This window comes from Zalophus californianus, chromosome 15, assembly GCF_009762305.2.
Source record: "Zalophus californianus isolate mZalCal1 chromosome 15, mZalCal1.pri.v2, whole genome shotgun sequence".
Classification (NCBI taxonomy): domain Eukaryota; kingdom Metazoa; phylum Chordata; class Mammalia; order Carnivora; family Otariidae; genus Zalophus; species Zalophus californianus.
In genome coordinates, this window is record NC_045609.1 from 60,574,336 (window position 1) to 60,600,859 (window position 26,524).

A 26,524-nucleotide genomic window follows, 5' to 3' on the forward strand; every position below is an offset into this window, starting at 1 on the left:
CAGTCTGATAAAATTAATACACCATAGCTGAAGCAAAATCCCAGTATTATTTTCATTAATTAAAATTTCATATTATTTTAAAAACATTTTCAAGCTTCAGAAAAGTTGCAAGTAAGGGGCACCTGGGTGGCTCAGTCGTTAAGGGTCTGCCTTTGGCTCAGGTCGTGATTCCAGGGTCCTGGGATCGAGCCCCATGTCGGGCTCCCTGCTCAGCGCGAAGCCTGCTTCTCCCTCTCCCACTCCCCCTGCTTGTGTTCCCTCTCTCACTGTGTCTCTCTCTGTCAAATAAATAAATAAACTCTTAAAAAAAAAAAAGTTGCAAGTAAAATGCAAATAACATTTTGCCATAAATCATTTGAGAGTAAGGTACAGACATGATTTTTCATCACTCCTGAATTCTTTGATGTGTATTTTCTACAAACAAGGGCATTCTCCTACATAACCTGTTAATAACCATCAAAATAAGGAAATTAACATTGTTACATGACTGCCAACTAATCTTGTAGACCCTATTCAGGTTTTTCTAGCAATCTCAATGAATGTCCTTTATAATAAAGCAAAAGGATCTAGTTCAGAATCACATGTTGCATTTAGTTGTCATATCTCTTTAGTCTCTTTCAGTCTGGGATAGTTCTTCAGTCCTTCTTTGACTTTGATGACATTGACATTTTTGAGGTTTATAGGCCAGTTATTTTGTAGATTGCTTTTCAGTTTGGTTATTTCTGATGTTTTCTTATAATTAGATACAGGTTATCTATCTTTGGCAGAATATCATAGAGGTGATGCTGTGTTGTTCTTACTGTATTCTATCAGATGACATATGATTTTAATTTATTTCATTATTGGTGATATTAATGCTGACCACTTGCTTAAGATGTCAGCCAGGTTTTTCCATTGTAAAGTTACTGTTTTCTCATTTGTAATAAGTATTTATGTGGGGAGATATTTTGAGACTATTCAAGTATCATGTTCCTCATCAAACTTTTAGTTTATTCTATTACTAATAGAGTCATGGGTTTCTGTTTTACTCATTGGCTTATTTTATTAGTTATCTTCTGCTGCATACCAAATACCACAGATTTAGTGGCTAATAATAACATGCAACACACATTTATTATCTTGCAGTTTCTTTGGGTCAGGAGTCTGGGCATGGCTGACCTTGGTCCTCTCCTGCAACATCTCTCATAAGGCTGTAGTCAAGGTGTTGGCCAGCACTGAGGTCTCATTTGAAGACTTGACTGAGGAAAAATCCACTTCCAAGCTTACATGTTTTTTGGCAGAATTTCTTTCTTCCAAGGGTCACTGGACTGAGAGCCTCAATTCCTAGCTGGCTGTTGGCTGGAGGCAACCCTCAGTTCCTTGCCACATGGACTACTTGCTTCATTAAAATATCCACGGGGAGAAGGCAATAGTGTGGGGAGAAGGCAATAGTGTGGGGAGAAGGCAATAGTGTCGGGGAGAAGGCAATAGTGTCTGTTAGCAAGATGGAAGTTACAATGTAACTTAGAAGGTATTAGGCTGTCCCACACTCAAAGGGATGGGATTATACAAGGATTATGAATGCCAGGAGGTGGGGATCATTGGGAGCCATGTTAGAGTTTGCCTACCACAGTTATAATCCATTATTGTCATTATTTTGATGTTCAGTTGGTCCCAAATTTAGCTTGTGAGCACCTTTCATGCTGGCCCCTGTGTCATCTTGCCATGTCTCCATCATCCTTTGAGTACCACAAGAACATGTTCTATGCTCATCTTAAACTTTTCCTTGCCCAGGTGCTGGAATCAGCCATTGTTCTAAGCAGCTTAGGGAGTGATATTTAGGATCGTTAAATGTATTCATTGCTGTTAGCTTGTTACTGTTAGTGGGTCTTCTCAGTTGATAGAGCCGGGGGTGTGTTTTTGTGTACACGGATCCCCTGCTTTATACAACTTTGCTTTTACGAAAGACCTGCTTTAGTACCTGTTTTCACTATCCAAAAGAAATCTGAAGGGGATTTTCACTTTTATGCTAAAAGGAGAAAAGTGAAAATAGCATTCAGTGTTTGTTTTGCATAGAGGCAGCGTACACCCTGAGCAGTGAGAGTGGCACCGCCAAGCTCCTCTGAGAACCATACTCACATCCCAGCATCAAGGCTCCATAGCTTGGACTGTGTCTGTGAACATCTGTGCTTTATCTCCATTTATTTGGTGTGTCCATTAGCAAGATGTGTCCTAAGGTATCAGAAAGTCGTTAAGAGAGGTTATTTTTTGGGTCTGGGAACACTAAAATGTTTCCATACAAATTAATGGCAATTCCTTCCTTGCTTTATGCCATTTTGGATTTTGAAAGGTTTCATAGGAACACTGTACTTTTCTCTCTTTTTAAAGATTCATTTATCTATTTCAGAGAGAGAGAGAGCATGTGCACATACGTGTGCTAGTGGGGGAGTGGCAGCAGGAGAGAATCTTCAAGGAGACTCCCCGCTGAGTGGGGAGCTTGACATGGGGTTCCCCACGACCCATGAGATCACGACCTGAGCTGAAACCAAGAGTCGGATACTTAACCTACTGAGCCACCCAGGCTCCCCAGGAACACTCTACTTTTGGATGGCAAGGGAAACCTGTATTTGGGTACACATATACATATATCACTTACCTAGAAATTTCTCTATGTATTGTAAGCTTTGAGCTCACAATAATATCTTCAATTCTAGTTCAGTAGCATACGATTCATTCTATTTTTCTTCCTCTCTGTATTTGTAACTCTTTTTTGATGAGGAGAAATCTTGCTCTTACTATCCTCAGTATTTGATCTATCCTCTTAATTGATCCATCTTCCTATATAGCTCCTCTTCTGTTGCTGGTAGAGGGCTCGTTATTTCCTGCCCCGTACTCTATGTGGATGCTTTCCTTACCCCTTTGGTTTCCCACTATTTGCATTGGGCTCTTCTCCCACTGGGTCTGAAACACTGTATTGGGCCATTGCCCCTCCACCCTGCTTATCCCACTGGGTCTGAAACTCAGTGCTGGGCCAGTATCCATCCCTTCACTCTCAGTGAATGTCTTCTGCTCAGTTTGGGAACCCTAGCTGCCCTGCCCCATCACATTCCTCCTCATAATGCTCACAGCCTTTCTGGTCCCCCATGTGGAAGCCTTCCTCATTCCACTAGGGCTGTAGTACCCCATGCCAGGCCACCCTCTTGTGCAGATTTTTTTCCCTCACCCACCTTGGGCTCTGAAACTCTATGCCAGGCCTCTTCCACCTCAGACACACCTTTCTCATACCCCTTGGACTGCAAAAGCCTATGTTGGGCCACTGCAACCACGTCTAACACTCAGCTTGATGCCTAGTTAGCCTGTACTCACTTAATGGCTGTCGAATTAAATTCTTCCAAGTAGGAAAGGAGACAAGGGAAGAGGAATCAAATTTTATTAAAAAAACAACAACTGTCTAGTATTTTTACAGCAAATGCTTTTAACCTACCACATCACAACTTACACAGAAATCAATGATTCCCATATCTATATAATCCGTACAGATTTATAGCCAAGCTTTCATTCCAAATTTTTACTCATATACCAGAGGTGTATTATGTCATATTAATGATTTCTGAGCTTATCTAGCTCACTTTCCTTCCGCTGTGTCTATCAGTGTTACCACCATCCTTCTAGTCATTCAAGTTTGAAAACTCAGAGTTATTTCTGACTCATCCTCCTCCTTTCCTTATAGTTAGTTAAGTCCTATTAAGTCCTTTTTAAGTGCCATTTTTATGGGGCACTGTCCTAGGTACCCAGAATATCTAGTTTTGAATCCCATCTTTACTGTTTGCTAGGGTGCCTTTCAACTTTTGTTAATTTATTTAACCTCTTTGGATCTGATTTACCTTGTTTTGCAGTAAGATAATTGTGAAAAGAGCTTTATCTAATACTGTTCTAGTAAGACCTTCCAGTCTGGTAAGATTGGTCTTAGTAAAGTAACCATTATTACTTATCAGTATTCTTACCTATTCCATAAGTAAAAATTGCTTCCTTCTTTTTAGTATGTAGCTATAAGTGATCTCTCATCATTAAGCTCACATTTATTGAGTATCTACTATGACCAGATACTGGAGATAAAAAAAGATAAGATATGACTCATATCTCTGAGGAATATAGTCTGGTAGAAGAGACAAATATGTAATTAATTTACATATAGTATTAAGTGCTACAATAAAATTAAAGCCTGTGTCTGAACTTTTCTAAATTTTAATTAAACTTATATAGCAGCTAGCCTGATGATGGGTATTAAAGAGGGCACATTCTGCATGAAGCACTGGGTGTTATGAACAAACAATGAATCATGGAACACTACACCAAAACAAATGACGTAATATATGGTGATTAACATAACAATAAAAAATTAAAAAAAACTTATATAGCAGCTATTGTCAAATACAATTTAGTATGTTATTGTATTTTCCTTGCAGTTACTGTTTGTGTTGGTTAATTAATCTCCCTAAGAAAGAGTACTTGAGAGGTGTTTGTAGTGGTGAGTCTTTGGGTTTAGAGGAAACAAACACATTGGGGTCTTCTGTTATTGCCATGTAGTCACTGTAACTCTTCTGAACTTGAGTTTACTGTTAAAGTGAAAATATTAATAACTCTTTGACAGGGTTTGTAATCATTAAATGAATAATGTATTTAAAGGGTCTAGCACAGTTTATGCCTGATAAATTTTGGTTCTCCTCTCTTTGTACTTCATATGTATCCATTCTGGTAAAGAATAAGTATTTGATTGATGGATGACTTTATTGATTCTGTGGTCTGCAGTTCATAATGGCTTCCCAGAACATTTTCAAATACAAGTGACATTCATGGAAACCTTAGTAATGACATCACTTTACTTTTTTTTTCCTTTTGCACTCTTATTTTAATTTTACCACAACCTTGAGCAATAAGGCTAGGCAGACATGACTATCCTGACAGGTGGGAGTTTCATTTTTGAAGTGGTTGAACTAAATTGGGATTCTTAAGAGGCAATCAGTGAATTTGTATAGGTAGAGTCTGAATGTATTACATGGCCTGTGGAATACTGTAGTTCTCTTGGACTGACTTTTTAGTTGATATAGTAGTAAAAAGGGAATTTTTCTATTCCATGGCTTAAGGATACACAAACTCTCAATGCAGCAATCTTTTTATTGTTGATTATTATAGCTTCTGTTACTCCTAGAAGTTGACCAACAGGGACCTGAGTTTAGGAGATTTTGTCATTCAGCTTTCATGTAGTAAATGCTGAGGCCAGCCCTTTGCCTGCAGGGCCCTCTGTCAGTGAAGAGGAACTGTGACTTTTCTCCCGGCAGCCAAGTAGGGGGAGGAGTCACGGTTTTCACTGTTCTCTGTGAAAATGAATTTGTGCTGTTGAACCTGAAGGGCACTAGATAGTATATTCTTCTTGAAGCACTGGAGGCCCTTTGTTGCAACATTTCGATCTCTTTCTGATTCTTCCATGTAGTAGAAAGCATGTTCAAGCATTTTTTAAAAATGCTGTGTCTGCTTCTCAAAAGCTAGTAAACTTACTCAGTTGGATAACAAACTTCAGTTGTAATAAATTATTATAGTCTTCAACTTTCTTTGATTTTGCAAAGTAGAGTTAGTTGGAGTGAGGTCAAGTGGGAATGAGCTGACAAGACAGATATGTGTTGTGTAGATAAGATGAAGGCATATGTGTGATCCAAACTTTGTTGTAGCTTTTGAGATAGCGTAGGAGAAACATTTCAGGAATAGGTTATTCACAGTCCTTTAACAGTTAATAGAAGTTAAGTATTTAAATGTGAGAATATAGTTGCTAGATTGCAGTTTAGTTTAGAACCTGCTTTTTTTAATTAAAAATTTTTTAAGTGTAGAGAAAAAATTTAAATTTAAATATTTTGCAGCCTAAACTTTAAGTAGAAAACTATTTGGGCTTTTCAGGTTTTTAAAGGTAAATTTTAAAGGGGATTACATATTAAACATGGGAGGACAGAAAAAGTCTTAGGTCTTTGTCAGCAATTGACAAGTCAGGATGGCCCTGAAATATATAGAATATATAAGAATAGTAACCAAAATGACACTCCTTTCCACCCTGTTACTTCTTGCCCAGATTTCTTTTGATTTTCCCCTTTCTTTAGAAAATGCTCCTAAACGTATAGAAGAGAAGGAGGTAGAGTAGAAGTTATAGCCTATTCCATTAATTTTGTGATTATATTTTTTTCTCAATGTTTTTAAGTGGCATTTACCAGTATGGGTAAGATTAATTGTTACAATACAAACCAATTTGAAAATTGGTTTTTAAATTGAGCTATAATATATAAAATCTTATGATAATTTGCAGATCTGACTATATGCAAGTGCAGTTTTCATACCCACACCAATTGTCTTGTAATAATCGAAAATACATCCTCTGTGTGGTGTTTGCAAGTTAATGCTATTTTAGAAATCATACCAATATGTCTAGTGGCTTTCCTGGGTGTTTGTGGCTCATTATTGATTATAATATTATTTTGAAATTTTAGTTTAAGAGAATAGGGTAAGTCCTTTAAAATTCCTAGGAGTTTGGTGGAGGAAAGGAATAAATGAGTAAGGAAGAGCATTAAAATGACTAATAGTAAAGAAAGTCATAATAATTAATCAAGGACAATACTGCAACAATAACACAGAATCTAATATATAATGAAGGAGATGAAACATTTCAAAGAGGAATGCCTTAAAAACTTACCAAGGAGTGTTTACAAATATGCATATTTAATAAAAAGAAAGAGATCCTGTAGGTGGCTTCAGTATGGCTAAAAGTACATGAGCCATCTACCTCTTCTGAAGGGAAGGGGAGAAGTAAAGCTGTCTTCCAGTGCCTGCTGCTTTTTCTTTCTACCATTCCCTTTTTCCTCTTCTGTATTTTCATTCTCTCTTTTTATTTATTTTCACTTCTTCTCAACCTACTACTTTTCTGAAATTCAGTCCCACCTTCAGAATGAGACTTTCTTATGCCTGGCATCCACAGAACTTTAACCAACTGCTTAATAATATGCAGTGTCCCTCATTAACCATGAGAAAAACTCACTAACAACAAGTTGTTGTGGTTTTGTACATTAATTATTTTAAACATAGAAGAATTTAAGTTTGAGAGAATGTCACTAGAATGGGTTTTTATCTTGTTCATTGTTCTGTTCCTCATGCCTAGAACAGTACAAGGAAAAGGTATATATACATATAAATAAATAAATACTTGTTGGATGAATGACTAAAAACATTAGACTTAGACATTTTTAACATGATTTACTTATAAAAATTATTTTCGTGAAGAACTTGATGCTTCCAGTGTAGAGCAGTAATAGAACAGTGATTCTTAAGGAAAAACTTTTTTGTCCCGCTCTCCCTTTCTCTTCTTGTTGCCTTCTGACAACATGAGAATCTCTCTTCCTGAGAACTACTGGATAAGACCAAAATTAGTATAAAAAGTTCTAAGGAAAGTTGGAGTAAATGAGAGATGCACATTGGCAGGGTGAAAGGGAGAAGGAAATTACAAGTTCACAGGATGGGACTAGGACTAAGACGGGTATTTGAACAAAACATCAAGTTAGTTAGTAGTTAGAGCGCCAGGGCCAATTGGAAGGACAGAGAAGGTGAGTTGATGTAGGCGGTTGGCAAAGATCAGATCAATAGAGTGCTTGGATTTCAAACAATAGATAAAGGGAGCCATTATGAATTATTGGTGAGAGTGATGTGATAGTAAGGTGAACACAATTATTCTATTTAGCTGCGGTTCGTAAAATGAATTATAGCTTGAGGTGAAGAAATATTGGAAACAGGGAACAAAGTTAGGAGATTGTTGTAATAGTTCAAGGCAGTGTAGCTGTTGTGGTTGGTGTGTTATCCAGTGATGTCTTTAGCAAATACCCTTCTTTGAAGTCTGATGTCTCCACATGACCTGGGGATGGATGGAGGCAGGAAGAAGAGTTCTGTACTTAAGAAGCAATAGGCCAGCATTCCAGTTCCTACTTCTCTGCATTCTGAATTCATGATCATGAATAAAAACTTTGATTTTTCTTGGGCATTAGTCACCTTAACTATAAAATGAGGAAATAATGACCTCAAAGCAGGATCTAGACAAAATCATTTTTTTGGAGTCCTTTGTAGCACACTATTCTTACATCAGTTATAGAGAGTGTGACCAATGGATACCATATTTTGTTTCTTAATATTAATTTCTATAACTAGAATATTTTAATAAAAAGTCCCATGATGATAAAATTTCCAGTTTAATACTATGTGTATTCACTGCTATATTTTAAAATATGTATTGCTGTTTTTATATGTGCTATGATCAGGTATTTAGTTTTTTTAGTACTGTTAGATTGTTGATGGACCAAACCTCAGCCTGGGATACATTTAGAGAAACTTGAAGAATGTAAAAATTCTTCTAAAAGATACAGTGTTTTATAAGACTGTGGAAGCAATAACAAATACTATTTAGTTAGTATTACTAGAAATCATCATGTCTACCCTTTTTGCTACTGAATACATTATATGTGTATTTATACTCACACTTACCTTTTTATTTAGAAGACTTTAATACCAGCAACTTTTTTGGGTTCTCTTTCTCTTTCTCTTTTTCTGTCCTGTCTCTCTTTCTTTCATTGTTGTTGTTTTCCCTTCTGTTTGGGTTGTCCTCCCCCCACCCCACCCCCAGTCCATCTGGAAAGATGGAAGAGGCAGCTGCTATGGTAACTATGCATTTTGGTTAATGAATAGCAGACTAACAAGATACATAAAACATATGCAAACCGTGCAGACTTGGCTGCTGTCAAAGCTGTGGGGGTATAATACTTTCTCTTTTCCTTCTCCCCACCTTCTTAAAAAAAAAAAAAAAAACAACTTTCCTGTTGTATTTTGTTTTCTAATTTACCATTCCTAATAAGGAAATTACCATGAAGTGTTCTTTTTCAGTTTAGTCTTTACAGTATTTCACCCTGCGGTGAATTTATGGGAGATAAGGTGCACAGAGGAAAAGAATTGATTAGTTGGATTAAGAAGTAGATTTCCTTTAGACTCATACATAAAAGAACAGACAAAAATTTTTTACTATTTGTTTTTTTGACCTATAACCTCCTTTCTTTCCCCTTGCCTTTTGGCCAGTAGTGCCCCTTTCAAGGTTTTCTCCGGGGTTAGAAATAGTAAGTGGTATGTTTCTTGAATATGTTTCTATCATAAAGGCCAGCTGCAACTGGAATATTGCATTCAGCCAAGCCTTGAAAATTCCTGTAATCTGTGCCATCCTGTCTCATACTGTCCCATCTCATAGTTGTCCTCTCTCTGCAGTGCTCTATGCCCAGGTCTCTGTGGCTGGGCTGCTCCAGCCTGGCGGACAGCATGCCTTCGCTGCGATGCCTGTATAACCCAGGGACTGGCGCACTCACAGCTTTCCAGGTACTTTCTCTGTCTCTGTGGGTTATTTGCGGGCATTAGTGTGTGTGTCTGATTCATTAGTGTGTCTTCCTCCCTTCCTGTCCTTTACTTATGTTCACTTTCTCTCCTTCATATTGCCTGTATTTCACATCACTCAGTACTCCTTTAACGATTCATTTTTAATGTAGACCCAGACTGATCCACTCTTAAGACATTTTTATTACTGTGATTGGTTTGCCAGAATTGACACAGCACAAGTTGACTTTGGTTTTCATATCTAGTACAGGTATGATAGTGAATTTTAAAGTAATTTCAACCAGTAGCATTTATTATGTAACGTTTGCTCTGGACCTACATAAAGCCAATTAATGTAATTAATCCATTAATTATAACCAGTTGCCTTGAACACCTTCTTGTGTTTTTCTTATGATTATTAAAAATAAAAAGTACTCTAATTCAGAGTGTCTCCTGGTTATTATACTCCTCTATATATTTTGGGGTAAGATCTGCATTTAATTATCTCTTAATTAACAGGTCTAGTTTCAAGGTGGAAAGGCCTTTTAAGACCTTGAGTACAATATTCAGCTTGAAACAGTCCAGCTGGTCTTGCATGAACTGACAGATTCTAGTTCCTTGGGCCTTTCTTAGAGGCTATTAGGACAATCTAGGCTGTGAGAGAAATCTATAGAGAGAATGGAACATTTGTAGAGAAACATGTAACAAAGAACTTGATGTCCATAGCTTACAGATTAGCGTACTATATATGGTGATTTTCTTGGCAGAAATGTTATCTGTTCGCCTCAGGTATTTGCAGTTTGTGTTTCGTATTTAATAGTAATACACAAGTTAGCTTTTTGTTTGTTTTTAACCTATGTAGTTTTTACTCTATTTAGAAGAATTTCAAATGGAAGCTGTAAGCAAGCATCAGAATGCTTATGACTATAGTCTTAGTTAAAAGAGAGGAGGTTAAGTATTCTCCATTCCTGAACTGTGCTAACAATTGCTGGTCCTTAATGATACTGTTTTAGTGGTGATAATGGTAGATATTTCTGTATGTCCTTTGTAAAACATAATATTAATCTTCTTTTGCTTGTCTTAGGGGATACAATATATGAAAGTGCATAGGCTTCTAACATTAGTTAAATCAGGGCTTACATACTGTCTTTGTCACTAGTATGATGTTGAGCAAGTCATTTCACTTTCATCCTTATGTTCCCCATCTGTACATGGGGACTACAGTAAAGGCATGCAGTAAATGGCTGCTGTTGTTATCATCTTCATCATCATTAATATTATTGCTGTTGTTGTTAGAGAATAGTGCTATCCTGACAGTATCGATTTATTTCAAGTATTTAAACTTTTGCTACATGTCATATTGATAAAGTTTCTGCTGTTGAGGAACTCATGGACTAACCTGTGGGTTTTTAATCTTTTGGAGGTCGTAATAAGTTTAGCCAAACTACGAAGTCTAAGAGAATAGTCACTGGAAGACTGCCCTCATTTCAGACACCAGTTACAAGTCTAGGAGCCCCCATGACCACATTCATGTTTGATAATTCACTAGAAAGGACTCACAGAACTCACTGAAAGCTATTATACTTAAAATTTAATACAGGGCGAGAATGCAGGTTAAAATTAGCCAAAAGAAAGAGACACATGGGCAGATTCCCGAGGGGACCAAACTTAGAACTTCCTGTCATCATGTCCCCATGGATTCATGACCTGGCCATAGTATATGACAGTATACACAAGGTATTGCCAACTAGGGAAATTTACCAAGTCTTTGGTATCTAGAATTTTTGGGGGGCCCAGTTACAAACTGCTTGCATGGCTGACTGTTAGTATCTAGCCCCTTCTGTAGGTCACACTAATGCTTTCAGTCTCCATTTCCTCTCAGGATTGGAACTGATAAAGTATGGCTCAAAGCCTCCACTGTAAGTCACATTTGTCCAGTGGCCAAACTCCTCAGGCAAAGAAAGACACCCTCTTAGGTAAGAAGTTCCCAAGGCCTAGATACCACCTCCCAGTGGCCAAAGGCAGAGGCCAGACCTGTCTCTGGGTAAGGTTAGTTCTTCACTACACAGGGGTCATGGACTCCTTTGAGAATTTGAAGAGAACTATTGATCTTAGAAAAATGCGTATGATGCATAGGCAAATAATGGTCATATGTATAATTATGTATAATCCCCAAACTGAAAAATCCTGAGAGAAATGTGCAGGGAGCCATAAGAATATATAAATGAGGAACCTGATCTAATCCAAGGGTGGGGGTAAGGAAGATCAGGTAATAAATGTTTGAGTTAAGGTCTTGAGGATGAGTAGGAATTAACTAGGCAAAAGGGAGGAGGGGGAAACATTTCAGGCCTAAGGAAGAGGCAATGCAAAGACCCTGGGGACAGGTGGAGTTTGGTGCATTTAAGGACTCTACTGAAAAAAGACTATTATTTCAGAGAAGGAGGAGAATGGAGCTAGGAAAGACTGGGAAGCTTGATCATGCAGGATTTGTGGGTCATCTTAGCCTTGATGCTAAGAAGAACAGTAAGCTGTTGAAAGGACTTAAATACAAGTTTGGCCTGATCAGATTTGCATTTATTATTATTATATGTAAAGATTTATTTATTTATTTTAGAGAGAGAGTGAGAGCATACACATAAGTGGAGGTGGGAGGGGCAGAGGGAGAGGGAGAAGCAGACTCCCCCATGATGCGGGGCTCCATCCCAGGACCCTGAGGTCATGACGTGAGCAGAAGGTAGATGCTTAACTGACTGAGCCACCCAGGCGCCCCCAGATTTGCATTTAGATGTATTACTCTAGCTATTTTAAAAATAATTTCAGTAATTAAAGAGAGAGATGGTGGCAGTTTGGTTTTGCTCTGGTACCCCTTTGCATTCTTAAAAATTATTGAGGACACCACAGTGCTTTTATTTATATGGGTTATATCTATTGATGTTTACTATTTGAAATTAGAACTGAGGAAAAATTTAGTATTAATTTATTACTTCATTTAAAGTAACTATAATAAACCCATTCTGGGGCGCCTGGGTGGCTCAGTTGGTTAAATGCCTTCTGCTCAGGTCGTGATCCCAGGGTCCTGGAATCAAGTCCTGCATCAGACTCCTTGCTCCACGGGGAGCTTGCTTCTCTCTCTGCCTCTGCCTTTCTCTTTCTCTCTGTGTCTCTCATGAATAAATGAATAAAATATTTTTTAAAAAAAAGCCCCATCACATGCTAATACAAATAAAATATTTTAGGGCGCCTGGGTGGCTCAGTCAGTTAAGCATCTGCCTTCAGCTCAGGTCATGATCCCAGAGTCCTGGGATTGAGTCCCACATCGGGCTCTCTGCTCAGCAGGGAGTCTGCTTCTCCTTCTCACTCTCCCTCTTTCTCATATAAATAAATAAAATCTTAAAAAAAAGCCTTACAAATAAAATATTTTATTAGAAAATAACCTTTCTAAAAAAATTAAGACTGGCATTGTATTACATTTTTTACAAATCTCTTTAATGTCTGGATTAATAAAAGACAGCTGGATTCTCATTTCTGTTTCTGCATTCAATCTGTTGTGATGTAGTGTTTTGAATGTATGAAGAATATCCAACCACACAGAAATATAGTTTAAAAAGAGAGAGGTACTTTAATACCCTTTTCAGTTAGTTGTAATTTCTTAAAGATTAGTTGCAGTATAGAATCTGAAACCGTATCAGTAAACTTTTTGTGCTCTGTTACATTAAAATGCATTGGTCTCAATCTTTTCAGCAGATCATGTTGGAACAATTGGACATCTATGTGCAAAATAATGAACCTCAACTGTTACATAACACCATATACAAAAACTAACTCAGATTGGATCATAGGCCTACATATAAGCTAAAATTACAAAACTAATAGGAAAAGATGAGGGAGAAAAAATCATTGAGACTCTTGAGTTTGGCAAACTGCGGTGAAAGGAACTTTCTCAGATTATGAAAATGTTCTATATCTTGAGAATGAGGTTACATAAATGTATAGATTTGTCAAACTCATCTGAGAGTACAGTTTAGATCTGTGTTTTCACTGAGTGTAAATTTTACGTTAACAAAAATCTAAATAGGTAAATAAAATTAAATCCAAACTAGAAAGATGTAAATGTACTATGCAGTGACTATTCTGATTTACCACCCAAACATTAGTTTTGCCTATTCTTCAACTTCATATAAATAAACTCATATAGCATAGATTCTTTTGTGTCTTTTTTCTTTTGATCGATATGTTTTTGAGATTTGTCCATTTAGTTATGTTTATCAGTAATTTATTCTTTTTTATTGCTGAATATGTTCCATTGTATTACGGTGCCACAATTTATCCATTTGTCTATTAATAGACATTTGGCTTGTTTCCATTTTTTGACTACTATGAATAAAGTTACTATATACAGTTTATATAAGTCCTTTTGTGGACATCTGTTTTTATTTCTCTTGGTAAATGCCTAAGAATGGAATTGCTGGGTCATAAAATAAAGTGTATTTTTAACTTTAAAAGAGACAATCAAATGGAAATAGTCAAGTGTCCATCAGCTGATGAATGGATAAAGAAGATGTGTGTGTGTGTGTGTATATATATATATATATATACACACACACACACACACACACACACACACACACACACAATGGAATATTACTCAACCATAAAAAAGAATGAAATCTTGTCATTTGCAGCAACACGGATGGAGCTAGAGAGTATTATGCTTAAGCAAAATAAGTCAGATAAAGCCAAAAACATATGATTTCATTCATGTGGAATTTAAGAAACAGAACAAATGAGCAAAGGGAAAAAAAGAGGGAGAGAGAGAAGCAAAACCAAGAAACAGACTCCTAACTGTAGAGAACAAACTGGTTACCATAGGGGAGGTTGGGGGGTGGTGGGTGAAACAGGTGATGGGGATTAAGGAGGGTACTTGCTGTGATGAGCACTGGGTGTTGTATGGAAGTGTTGAATCACTGTATTGTATACCTGAAACTAATATTACACTGTATGATAACTAACTGGAATTAAAATAAAAACTTAAAGAAGAGAGACAGTCAAGTAGTTCTTCAAAGTGGTTATCCCAGAAGGAATACTCATTTAGTAGTATTGCCAAATATGTTTAAGGATGTGAACTGGTAATAGCTTCATGGTGTTTTTTTCTTTGAAATTATTGCAGTCCTTTAGTAAGTTTGAAGTACCTTCAAAGTTACAATTCTATGACAATAGAAAAAGAACAGCCTTACAATCATTATTGAGTCTGTTGGATTATCATCAGTAACTCAGATGGAAATGGCAATATTGGGATGGTTTGATTATTAACATTTCACACCATACATTTTAACCTAGTGACAGAAAAGATGCTGAAAATATTGTTTAAATAGATTCTATGAGGATATAATTAATTTGAACATATTTTCATTTTCATCATTCCATTGGTTTGTCCTGGAAAGTATATGGGTGATTAAGAGGATTTCTGTTGATTAACAGTGGTTGTATTTTGTGGAATCATTTGCTCATCCTCAGCAAGTGGTGATCTTATCGTCTATGATATTAAATGAGAATGAGCAGTAGAGAGAAAGTACTTAAAAATAGCTGAGTAATTACGATTCTTTATTTTCTTTAGACATTGAAAGAAGAGAAATTCTAACAATAAGAATATAACTAGATTTATATGACCTTAGAATATTTTAGGTGTCAAGTATAGCTGTAGTTTTTTAGGGAAATCTTGAGCTAAATGAACCATGTAATATTTTAATATTAACAAGGGTCCCTTGTCAAAGGTTGAAATTGTTGGGGGTTGACTTTAGGAGAGACGGTATATTTTATTGCTTAAGAGTATTTAGAGGTTGGGGCGCCTGGGTGGCTCAGTCGTTAAGCGTCTGCCTTCGGCTCAGGTCATGATCCCAGGGTCTTGGGATTGAGCCCCACTTGCTCAGTGGGAAGCCTGCTTCTCCCTCTCTCACTCCCCCTGCTTGTGTTCCCTCTCTCGATGTGTCTCTGTCAAATAAATAAATAAAATCTTTAAAAAAATATTTAGGGCGCCTGGGTGGCTCAGTTGGTTAAGCGACTGCCTTCGGCTCAGGTCATGATCCTGGAGTCCCGGGATCGAGTCCCGCCTTGGGCTCCCTGCTCGGCAGGGTGTCTGTTTCTCCCTCTGACCCTCTTCCCTCTCGTGCTCTCTATCTCTCATTCTCTCTATCTCAAATAAATAAATAAAATCTTTAAAAAAAAATAAAAAATAAAAAAATATTTGGAGGTCTACCAGATCTTACCATCTGCTAAGTGAAATGTTAAAATGGAACAGTACTAGGAAAATTAAGGATTATTCAGAATGTATATATGGAAGTCTTCATTTTACATTTGAAGTTTTAGGGTAGCATGTCTTATCACACTGACTATAAACTAATATTCAAATCTCATCAGAAAACAATATCATTAAGGAAAATTTTCCCATGACAGAAATGCTTATTGAGCCCTAGGGGATGCCCCCCCCATTGTATATGAATAATCTCAGTACAGCGTAATTTCTCTATAATAAAAAATTTAGTTCTTTTTTGTGCATATGTTGACATTTGACCTATGTTTATCCCAGCTATAGCCTTTACATTAGTTTACATACAGGGGCAAATAAAAAATGCCTTTATCTTGTGTGTGTGTGTGGGGGGGGAACACACATTTTCTCCTGCTTATACAACTATTTTATTGTTTATTGTAGAATATATAAATTACTTGGTAAATCTATAAACAAGAAAGTATCACCCATAATTCTTGCACTTTAAGATAATCATGTTCGTTTCCTTTAATCTGGAATGACATCCATTTGTGCATGCATGTACACACACAGGCATGTCTGGGCAAATGTAGTTCAGTTTTATTTTTATTTATTTATTATTTAAGATTTTATTTATTTATTTGACAGAGAGAGACACAGCGAGAGAAGGAACACAAGCAGGGAGAGTGGGAGAGGGAGAGGCAGGCTTCCTGCGGAGCAGGGAGCCCGATCCCAGGACCCTGGGATCATGACCTGAGTCAAAGGCAGGCGCTTAACGACTGAGCCACCCAGGCGCCCTTTAGTTCAGTTTTAAAATACTTTCTATTCCATTTAAGCATAAAATTATATAAAAATTAAAAATTTTAGTATTGTAGAAAATACAGACAAGAAAAAAGGAGTATTTTAAGTGTCCTCCTAGATATTAGCACTTTATTGAAGCTAACTCTTTTGAATTTTAACTATGTCCTGTTCTTGTCCAAATTCTACATTCATCAGTCACTTTCATTGATTTCCGTCACTCTTTATCTCATGGCAGTTGCTCACATGTTTGTAAATTGAACGTAGTTTGAACTTGGTTTGCCATTCATGTAATTGAGTGGTTTGCCACCACTTTCCTCTCATGTAACTCTTAGCCATTTCAGATTTACAGTTCTCTAAAGGTGCTGTGTTCTCTTATGTATCTGTGTCTTTGCAAATTCTGTTCCCCCTACCTGGAGAACCCTACAAAAAACATCTATTCTCCCTAACCCCCTACCTCCCACATTTATCTACCTGGCTACTTAATAATCTCCGTGATTCAACTCAGGTAGTTTTACCTCTAGGATAAAGGTCCTCGCTGATCTTTTCACCCTCCCCCTTAACCTCATTAGAGCATCTGTACCCAGGGCATGCAATAGATACTTCTGTCATAGCACTGATAGGCTATTTCATTTGTTCCCTCACTAGACTTGAGTTTCTTGAGAGAAGGACTATGTTTTGTTCATTTTATATTTCCAGTGGCAAGTACAGTGTTTGATACAAAGTATGTACTTTATGAATTTTTGCTGAACAAATGAATGGTCTTAAATAATTTGAAGAAAACTATCAACATATATAGAGTAGGAGGAGAGAAAGCATTGAATTGCTGATGGTACCTACACATAAATACATACACACAACTGTTGTGTATTCAGAAAGAAGTCATGATAAACATTCCAAAGACGACAGTGCATTTACATGGAAAAAATGAAAACATGCTGAATCTGATATATGGGTAGTCCTCAAATTTTACACATTTGGCTTTCATACAGCTCATACTATGATGATCCCCTCTGAATTGGATTTTGTGTGCTGAATTTGGACTCTTGTTGATGAACAAATGCACATTTCAAGCTCTTAAATAGTGGCACTGCCAGCCAGTTAACAGTTCAGTTTCAATGATGTCAACATCTTTATCTTCACAGCAGTGTGTGTTTGTGCAATTATTTGACTATTTTATTGCATTTTACCCTTATTCTATGAAAGAATAGACCCTGGGAAAATTAAAATGATGATAGTAGTGATAAACAACAGTCTAGAGAAAAGATGGAATTCATTAAGCATACTGAAAGTGACCCTTTAGGCTTGATTAGACACAAAATTAAAGTACATGTGCAAAATGTTGGAAATCTATCATTGAAGATCATTTCTTTTTTTTAAAAGATTTTATTTATTTATTTGAGAGAGATAGAGATAGCGACAGAGATAGAGCATGAGCAGGGAGTAAAGGGAGAAGCAGGCTCCTTAATGAGCAGAGAGCCCGATGCTGGGGGATCCCAGTACCCTGGGACCATGACCTGAGCTGAAGGCAGACACGTAACCCACTGAGCCACCCAGGCACCCCTGACGATCACTTCTTTATTTATTTATTATTATTATTATTTTAAAGATTTTATCTATTTATTTGACAGAGCAAGAGAGCACAAGCAGGGGGAGCAGCAGAGGGAGAGGGAGAAGCAGGCTCCCCACCGAGCAGGGAGCCCGATGCGGGACTCGATCCCAGGACCCCGGGATCATGACCTGAGCCGAAGGCAGACGCTTAACCATCTGAGCCACCCAGAAGCCCCCTGACGATCACTTCTTAAAAAGAAAGTATAATTATAGATTTAAAAAAAAAAACATTTTGGCTAACATTGGAATTTATTGTTGAGCTTCTACCCTTTCAATGTTTTTTTATACGAATTTCACTAAGAAAAGGAGAGATGAACTGAATTTGCTGCATTTTACCTTATCCTGGAAGTAGTATTTCTTGGAGGAATCATTAGGACCGATTTATCTTTCAAGATGCCCGCTTAGGTTATTTAATTACACTAATTATTTCAAGTTTTGTAATAATAATATATTGCTCCATTGCTGAGTATTTTGACATGCCTCTGATGCTGGTAATGTTCATTTACAGGCTGATGTGCATCATCATCTAATGTTTAGAGTAAACCAAATTATTGTGAGACAATCAGATTTCCTTAAAATTGTTTCCTAATCATTCTTTTAAAAAATTTTTATTCATTTTTATTTATTTATTTGAGAGAGCGAGAGAATGAGCAGGGGAAGAGGGGCAGAGGGAGAAGCAGACTCTCCGCTGAGCAGGGAGCCACATGCGGGGCTCGATCCCAGGTCTTTCTGAAAAGTTAAACTCTTCACTCCATAATGAGGGCTTAGCTTTTATGTTAAATAATGTTGGATTTTCCCTAATTGCTTTAAGTTCAACATGACCCCTAATGGCCAGAGGGAGAGTACAGGTACCCCAAGGGGCCTGGGGTTGCCCCAGGGTAGGAAGCACAGACGGGAAGAATGGAATTGATGAGAACTTTAAGGGTGATGGGAGCCTCTGTGGATGCACTGTCCTTATCAGACCAATTCTTGCTGTGGGCAGTTAAGACTGACCTGTATCTTCTGAGGTACATATTACTTTCTTTATATTCCAAGATTACCGTCTTGTTACTTCCATCTTTGTGCTGAGTAGAGGCCAGAGTATCATAGTTCTTTTTGTGCTATTCAGGAGTCAATGTTGGTGGTTTTGTGACTGCCACAGCCATTTGTACCGTCTTTCACTATTGTTCTGCTTTATGTGGTAGTGTTTTGTTGTCTTGCTGTCCTTCCTTGTGTTAGTTTCTAGACTTAGTATTTTATGTGGACTGTCAAGATGTGCAGTCTTGGTAGATAAGGCAGCATTTAGGAAACTTCTTTGTCATTTTTCACGAAGAGAGAAACCCAGGGTATTTGTGACAGCCTTATTGGGGAAAATTTTTTTCATTTGTTTGGCTGCATAGGCCTCTAAGAATTGTAATGCTTTACTGTTGGGAGGTGCTACCCATGAGTTTTGTTTTTCCTGGGAATGATGTTGAGTAGCTTTGAGCTTTTATATATTCTCTGGCCCAGTCCTCTGGAGGCCAAGTCTATTATATTTTGAAATAGTTATTTGGGTCTAAGATAAAGTACATCATTATGAAACGGCATGTTGCAGTGTACCTTCCCCTGCTGGGTTATCTGTCATCTGCCTTTTAAAGTTCTCAGGTGTACCATTCAAATCCTTAAGACCTTTGTTACAAACCTAGTATCTCTGTCTTGATATGAATTAAATTGGAATTCTGTGCCCTGTAAAATTGACATTAAGAAAGAGTATATGCATTTTCGTATATGATCCTTTAGCAAAAGTTCAAATCTTAGCCTGGTTTGATCTAATTTTTTTGTGTGTGTTAGAGGTCATAAACAGAAGGGAAAGAGTAGAGGGATAAGTACTCATTTTATGTTTGCATGTTTCATGCGCGCACACACACACACACACAAATACATATAGTGCACTACTTCAAACTAGTAAATACAAAGCTTTTGTATAGCATGTAAAGTTTTGTATCTGAAAGAAAGCATATGATTAGTTTCACTAAAATACAGTTGCTTTTGTTCATTGCAGTTTCTACCCTTTGCATGAGCCATGTTTTTAGGTGAGTGCCCGTTTCTTTACTGATAATAAAACATAAGGGACATTTTTAGTATGATATTTGTATATTTCCCCTAGATTTTCAAATTGGAAGGCCATTAATTTTTTTAAGCATTTCAGTTGCAGCATAGTGCAGTCCTTTGGGGGGAATTGGTAAAAATGAGGATAAAATGGGTACAGGATTCCAACAGCTTGAAAATAATGCAGTATTTGACCAGAATCTCTTTTGTATTCCCTACTCTGGTTCTATTCCAGTAGTCCTGGAAATGTGCCTACGGACTATTTACAGTGAGATTATAAAACTGAATCGTGATTTTGGTGAATAGAAGCCAGAGCATGTGGCTCCAGCACCCCAGCTGGCAGTAAGCTCTCCCTAGGTTTATGAATGTAGTTAGATGGCCCCCAACTGTTTACAAGACAGCAGAGGTGAGGTCTTTGATTGACAAGTCAGAAATGCATTATATCATTCTCTCTGCCAGTCTCTGGTTCATGCTGTTAAAAATGTCAGCCTCCAAGTTTGAATGGCAGCCTGAGGGCCTTAGAAGCTTTTTGTTTTCTGAGATGGAAACACAAATTGGATGTGTGCCTGAGCGCTTCATCCTGGGCTGTAATTTCATCTTTTAGCTAAGAACCACAAGGTACATGAGCAAAGCACCCTGTAAACAATAATACTGTGGGAAAAAAAATAAACAAGGTCGTGTTTCTGGTACGTTGATCCGATGGTGTCCTGACCTCTATCACGTTGAACATCTCCACTCTGATTGCTGTTCCCTTTGGCATTACAATGAGAGAAAGAGAGACTGACATAGGAGGAAAAGATTTAAAGTTGCAGTGTCGTTGCACATTCCTTGTATTGGCTATGAAATATTGAACTGTCAGAATGTGACACTTGGTTTTTTAAGCAACCTTTCTTGTTTGAGGTGTTTGCAGTTCATTCCTTTCTCCCCCATTTGTCTGCTCTCATTGATAGGGTTGGAGGTAGTTGCCTTAAATGCATGAGAAGGGACAATGTTAAAGAGAAGTGGTGCTGATGGAGCCAAATGAACTTAACATTGGAACATAAGTGCAGGCTGTGAGGCATGGGCAAAAGGAGACTGAAGTTGGGTTAGTTCATTAATCTGGGGGTTTATGGAACACTCTATTGTAAGGAAGAATCAGTTTAGGTCTCTGCTCGGTTTCTGTGGAGGCGGGAGGTTGGGAAAGCAGTGGTGGGTAAAGAGAAAAGATGGATTAACATAGTTTGTTAAACTGATAGTTTACTATATAGATAGCCTCCTATATAACAGTATTGTCAGTCACATCAAAATTAATTTGGCTATGTTTTTAATTGCTGTAATTATCCAGTGTCTTTGGGAAGTGGCTCATTATGAAAGACTTAAAATTTTAGCAAGAAAAAGAACTTTTTTAAATGTGCAAAATTCGTATTTATAGTAAGGTTGATGAATAGGTCATGTGGGGGAACCATTATGTTTGTATTAGTACAACTTAATAGAAAATCTTTGTTGAAAAAGCCAAACCATAGATTCTTGGTAAATATTTTCTAGTAGTAGAATGTGTTTTCTGTTGCTATTTGTATTCAGTTGCAATAGATCTTAAAACAACAAATATTTTATATTTTTAAGATTTTTCTTCCTAAGAAAGCAGCACTGTCAGTAGATGTATGCTATTATCTTAATCCATTTTGGGGGCATAGACCTTGCCAGTAAAGTTTTAAGTGAGAATGACCTGTGTAATTCTTCTGGAGAATGAAAAAGTAGGGGTTTGTGTTGAAAGTACTTGAATTAACACTATTGATGGTTGTTGTTTTAACACTATTGATGTTTTTAAAGGACAGCTGTTTAGCTTAGCTCTCTCTCTCTGCAAATGTGAAAGGCAGGAGAGCTAGTCGCTATCATAAATACATAGTGAAATTCACTGGAAAAATGGTCATTTTTGACATTTTTAATTACCTCCTTTGAGGTCATGCTGGAAAGAGAGGAGATAATATTTGTAAAATACTGCCCTGCTCCGTTATACCCAGAATTAGGTCCTCACTTAACAAAATACAGTGCAAGACCAAAGGGAGGAATATTGAGATTTTAGTTATTAAGTATTGCTCTCTATTTTTAAAGCATAAATATTGATGTAGATTTGCATTTAACCTACAAGAACCCCGAGAACCCACCGTCTTGACTCAGTTGGGGTGGGGGAGTTCAGAAATCGTTGTTAAGAGAAATTGATTTCTCATTGTCTGATTTCTTGAGGATGAATAAAAACCATTTTTTTCAATCTTGGAAGAATAAGAGGTGTGCAAGTGCTTATCAAAGAAATAAGGCTATAAATATGTACATTTATGAAATCTCCTAAATCTTAACATACAAACTGTACAAAATTTCTTCTTCTCTTGGTGTATTATTAATGCATCAGTTACTGTGAAAATGCCTGAGCCCACGGGCTTTTATACAGCCACACCTCCATAATAATGATTAGCTTTATTACAAAGTCCAGGCTTGCCTTAAGAGCAAAAATCAGTGTATTCATAGAACCTTAGAATTTCAGCATTGGGAGGGATATAAAAAGCCATTTTGTTGCATATAGGAATCCTTTATGAAATATTTGGCACAAGGTCGTATAATCTCTGCTTGATCACTGCCAAGCCTAACTTGTTGAGGCATCTTGTTTTCTTTTTCACTGTTGATTCAAAGTGTTCTCTCAAGAAGGAGTCAAACTTTTTGTTCATTTAGTGATTAGAATTCTGCCTTTCAGAGTAATATAGAGTAATTGTTTTCATGTTCATATATTTATATGTTTAGGATAGCTATCATATTGCTTATATTTTCTGTTCTCAGGGTGAATTTTCTTGGTTCTTTTAGTATTTCTTTGGAAAATATCAGTATTCATTCCTGCCATTTTTATAACCTCTTCTTTTGGTGGAGGACGTCATTCTGGTTGTCCTTCCTTGTGAGCGCATTCCACCTTGACAGTGTCCTTATTACAATGTGGCATTCATAACTAGAGTCAGTGCTGCAAAAGTGTGTAATAGTATAGTATACAGGGAAACATCTTGTTTTGAACATAATTTGGATTATGTAATTTAATTACTGCAACCTAAAACCGAAATCCTTCTTTGGTGTAGGGGATAGAAAAATCTCTAGGAACTTAGCCTGGGTTTGTTTCCTCACCTTTTCTTTGAAGCCAGAAAAGCATATGTAAGCACTTTGAAAAATGACATAATGTAGTGGCATATCTGGTATAAGTATTTTAAACCTAGCTCCAGTTCCTGAAGAAGGTGAACATCTGCTTAGAGGTATTGTAGAGCTCCACAATGCACTAATTGAATTACTCTTTTCTGGAGTTGCCGACTGTACTAATTGAATTAGAGTGTGTGTGTGTGTGTGTGCGTGCGTGTGTGCGCACACACACACATCCCTTAACAGGAGAGACTATGGGAGATATGACTGATGGTGTGTACTGTGCTGCTATCTAATGGCAGCCTATGGAACTACTACATAGTCTCCAGGGAAGAGAGAATGCAGTCTCCTGATCTGGTGTGACCTCAGTCTAACCCCATGCAGTTTCGTTCAAAAGGTCTCAGGATGTATTTTTGTAATTCTAAATCTAAGAAGAAAGAAAGTGATTAATTTCTCCATTAAAAATTAAGATAGGTTTTATTAGGCACAAAAATTTTTGAGAAGTATTAAGTTGTCAATATTCAACTGAATTTAAAGCTTCTAACCTCTAATGTAATGGGTGAAAACAAATCCAAATGTACTGAGTTAATGGATCATGTTCTTTCTTATTTTGCCTTTCATATGACACAAATGTAAAAAGGAATTACTTTTTTGAAATGTCTTAGCATCACAGAAAGGAAGAATGTTATAGGGTTTGTGTTCTTAAAATTTCTTTGTGGTTGTGAAAATACTGAGATCAGTAGATTTAAGAGTATCAACAAATTTTGCTATACATGAGTATGCTTTATAAAATTTTAAAAATTGTTATAGGAAAAACATTTTAATTACAGCAGTATCAGAGCAAGTTCTACAAATCTCTGTTGCTCTAGTTAATCTTTTAAAATTTAACTTTATTACAAATTTGGGCAAGTTTGAATATCTCAGAAGTGAAGTAGGTAATTCTCTTCCTTTTCTAAAAAAAGAATCTGTTAGTTACAATTTAATGCTTTTTGTAAAATATCATGAACGTATAATTCTGTACAACTTTAAAAGCAAACACACTGAGGAGAACTCAGCATGAATTGTTGTTTTGATTCAGTTTAAGCATTCTGACTTGTAAAATAGCCCTTCACAGAAAAATACATATGCATAATCACTTGATTTATAGAATGTGTATGCGTGCATGTAATACCACTTCACTAATAGAGAAGTGCTATTGGTTACCTTTCTGAGCATTTAAAATGATCTTTTAATTTTGTATGAAAGAAACAAAGTTTTATAAAAGTTTTAATCTCTTCTATATAATCTTTATTAAAATAAGTCTGAAATAATCCAATATTTTGTAGGCAAGTTTGTTTTTTATTGTAAGATTGAGCTACTTAGGTTTTTTTGTATGAATGGCTTTGATGAAAATGACTGAAATATCTGATATGCACTCTATATAGGCTTTAAGGGCATTTTACTGATTTAGAGAATGCATTTTGACATCATATAGATCTAAAGCTTTACAAACAACATTGCCGTTCACAACTAGCCACAATTCTATTTAATTCATATATAGAGAACCTTCTATGTGCCAGGTACTGTACAAAGTATTGGGCATAAATTAAGAGTCAGACCCTGTCCTCAAGGAGCTTATAGTTATGTATTAGACATTTATTTTTTATTTTTTTGGGCCTGCAAAATGTTTTTATTTTTTTCCTTTAAATTTTTTTATTGTTATGTTAATCACCATACATTACATCATTAGTTTTTGTAGTGTTCCATGATTCATTGTTTGTGCTGTATTAGACATTTATTGAGAACCTGTATACCAGGTACTGTGCATATAATTTGGGGGGACTACAACTGAATAACCATTAGTTTAATGTATTTTTCCCATTCATTGAGCTTAATGGCTTATTAGCAGCCCTAAGGAAGCTATATACTGATGTTCGTATCACATGTAACTCATCTCAGCAGAAAGAGTGGTATGCATATTTCAGACTAGTCTGTCTCTTAAATGACTTTTCCTTCTGCCTTTAGACACCTTCTAAGGGGTCAGTATTGTTTTTGGTAGTTTTATGTGTAGCTTAAAGAGATGGGTAACATTTATTACAGTGCCTCCTGCTGGTAGATCATAGATTTTCAGTCCTTGTCTCCAGAATTGGTAGTGCCCACTTGTGGTTTGGTAGTTTGTTCAGGGCTTCTTCTAAGGCTGTAAATGGGAAAGAGTGCATTGCATACAAGGTATAAAATGCTTCTTTAAACAGTCTATTTCTAGCACCTAAATTGTCCTGGGACCAGCCCTTGATATAAAAATTCATAGAAACCTGTTTTTCACAGAGTGTGGTAACTCCTTGCCATAGTGCTGTAGTGTTAAAATTCACATTGGCCAGGTTGTTCTGTAAATTAAACACTGACAGCTACCCTCAGGGGAACAGCCAATGTATTTATGATGATGTGCTGATTACACAAAATACACTGCAAGCAGAAAACAGCTGCAGAGAACAAACCTCTTAAAAAGAATACAATTACAAATAGCACCCTCAGTATTTCTAGTGGTGAGTGTAGAATACAGCATGCTAATGCAGGTTTCTTACTTAGTCTGCCTGAAAACAAAAAATCTGAAGGAGATAAGTTAAATTATGGTTGATTGCACATGTGGTGCCAACATAGCAGTAAACAAATTTTGTTTCGGAAGAGCATAGGTACAAGTGTACAGGTATCAGGTGTATCGTAGTCTCTTCCCCCACCCCTCCTTTTTGCCAGTAGGTTTTATTACTGCTTTTCTCATATATAGGAGGGCATGGCCTTGTGATAAGGATTCTGGACATTTGAAGGATATTACACAATGAATTGAGCAGGGGAATATCTAAATTGTCTTTTTAAAAATCCAGTAGAAACTTGGTATGTTGGGGTTTAGATATCCACATTTCATTTAAAGATACAGCTCTGTATTTTCATCATTGTTACCAGTGGCTTTGAAGATGTTTACCTTTGGAATTAATAAAAGGAGCCATGTCTTTGTAGCTATGGTAAGGTCCTTCTGATTTCTTAGAATCTCTCTTTTTCAAAAATATGGTGTTTGGGGACACTGGAATAGTTGGATGATTGCATATTTTTAGGAGAATCAACTTTCAAGTATGTCCACTTTCATCCCTGTGTATTTCTGGTCACATGCAGACAGGTAAGAAGATGAGAAAAAATGTTAGTTTTCCTTGAGATTGTGTTACAGTTTCGGGTTAGTGTCTATAAAATATT

At 36.8% G+C, this 26,524-nt stretch overlaps 1 protein-coding gene across 10 annotated transcripts in view; it reads left to right on the top strand.

Annotated features, from left to right (window-relative positions):
• BTRC (beta-transducin repeat containing E3 ubiquitin protein ligase) overlaps positions 1 to 26,524 on the top strand; it is a 171,172-nt gene that overhangs the window by 46,064 nt on the left and 98,584 nt on the right. For 5 of the 10 annotated variants that reach the window (XM_027591382.2, XM_027591368.2, XM_027591351.2 and 2 more), the window contains exon 2: positions 9,313 to 9,420. The exons of 4 other annotated variants lie outside the window; for them this stretch is intronic. In XM_027591382.2, coding sequence (XP_027447183.1) covers positions 9,313 to 9,420 — 108 coding nt within the window. Of the gene's footprint in view, positions 1 to 9,312; positions 9,421 to 20,121; positions 20,137 to 26,524 lie in introns of those variants that run through there. One more of the 10 variants, XM_027591398.2, reaches the window with a different exon arrangement.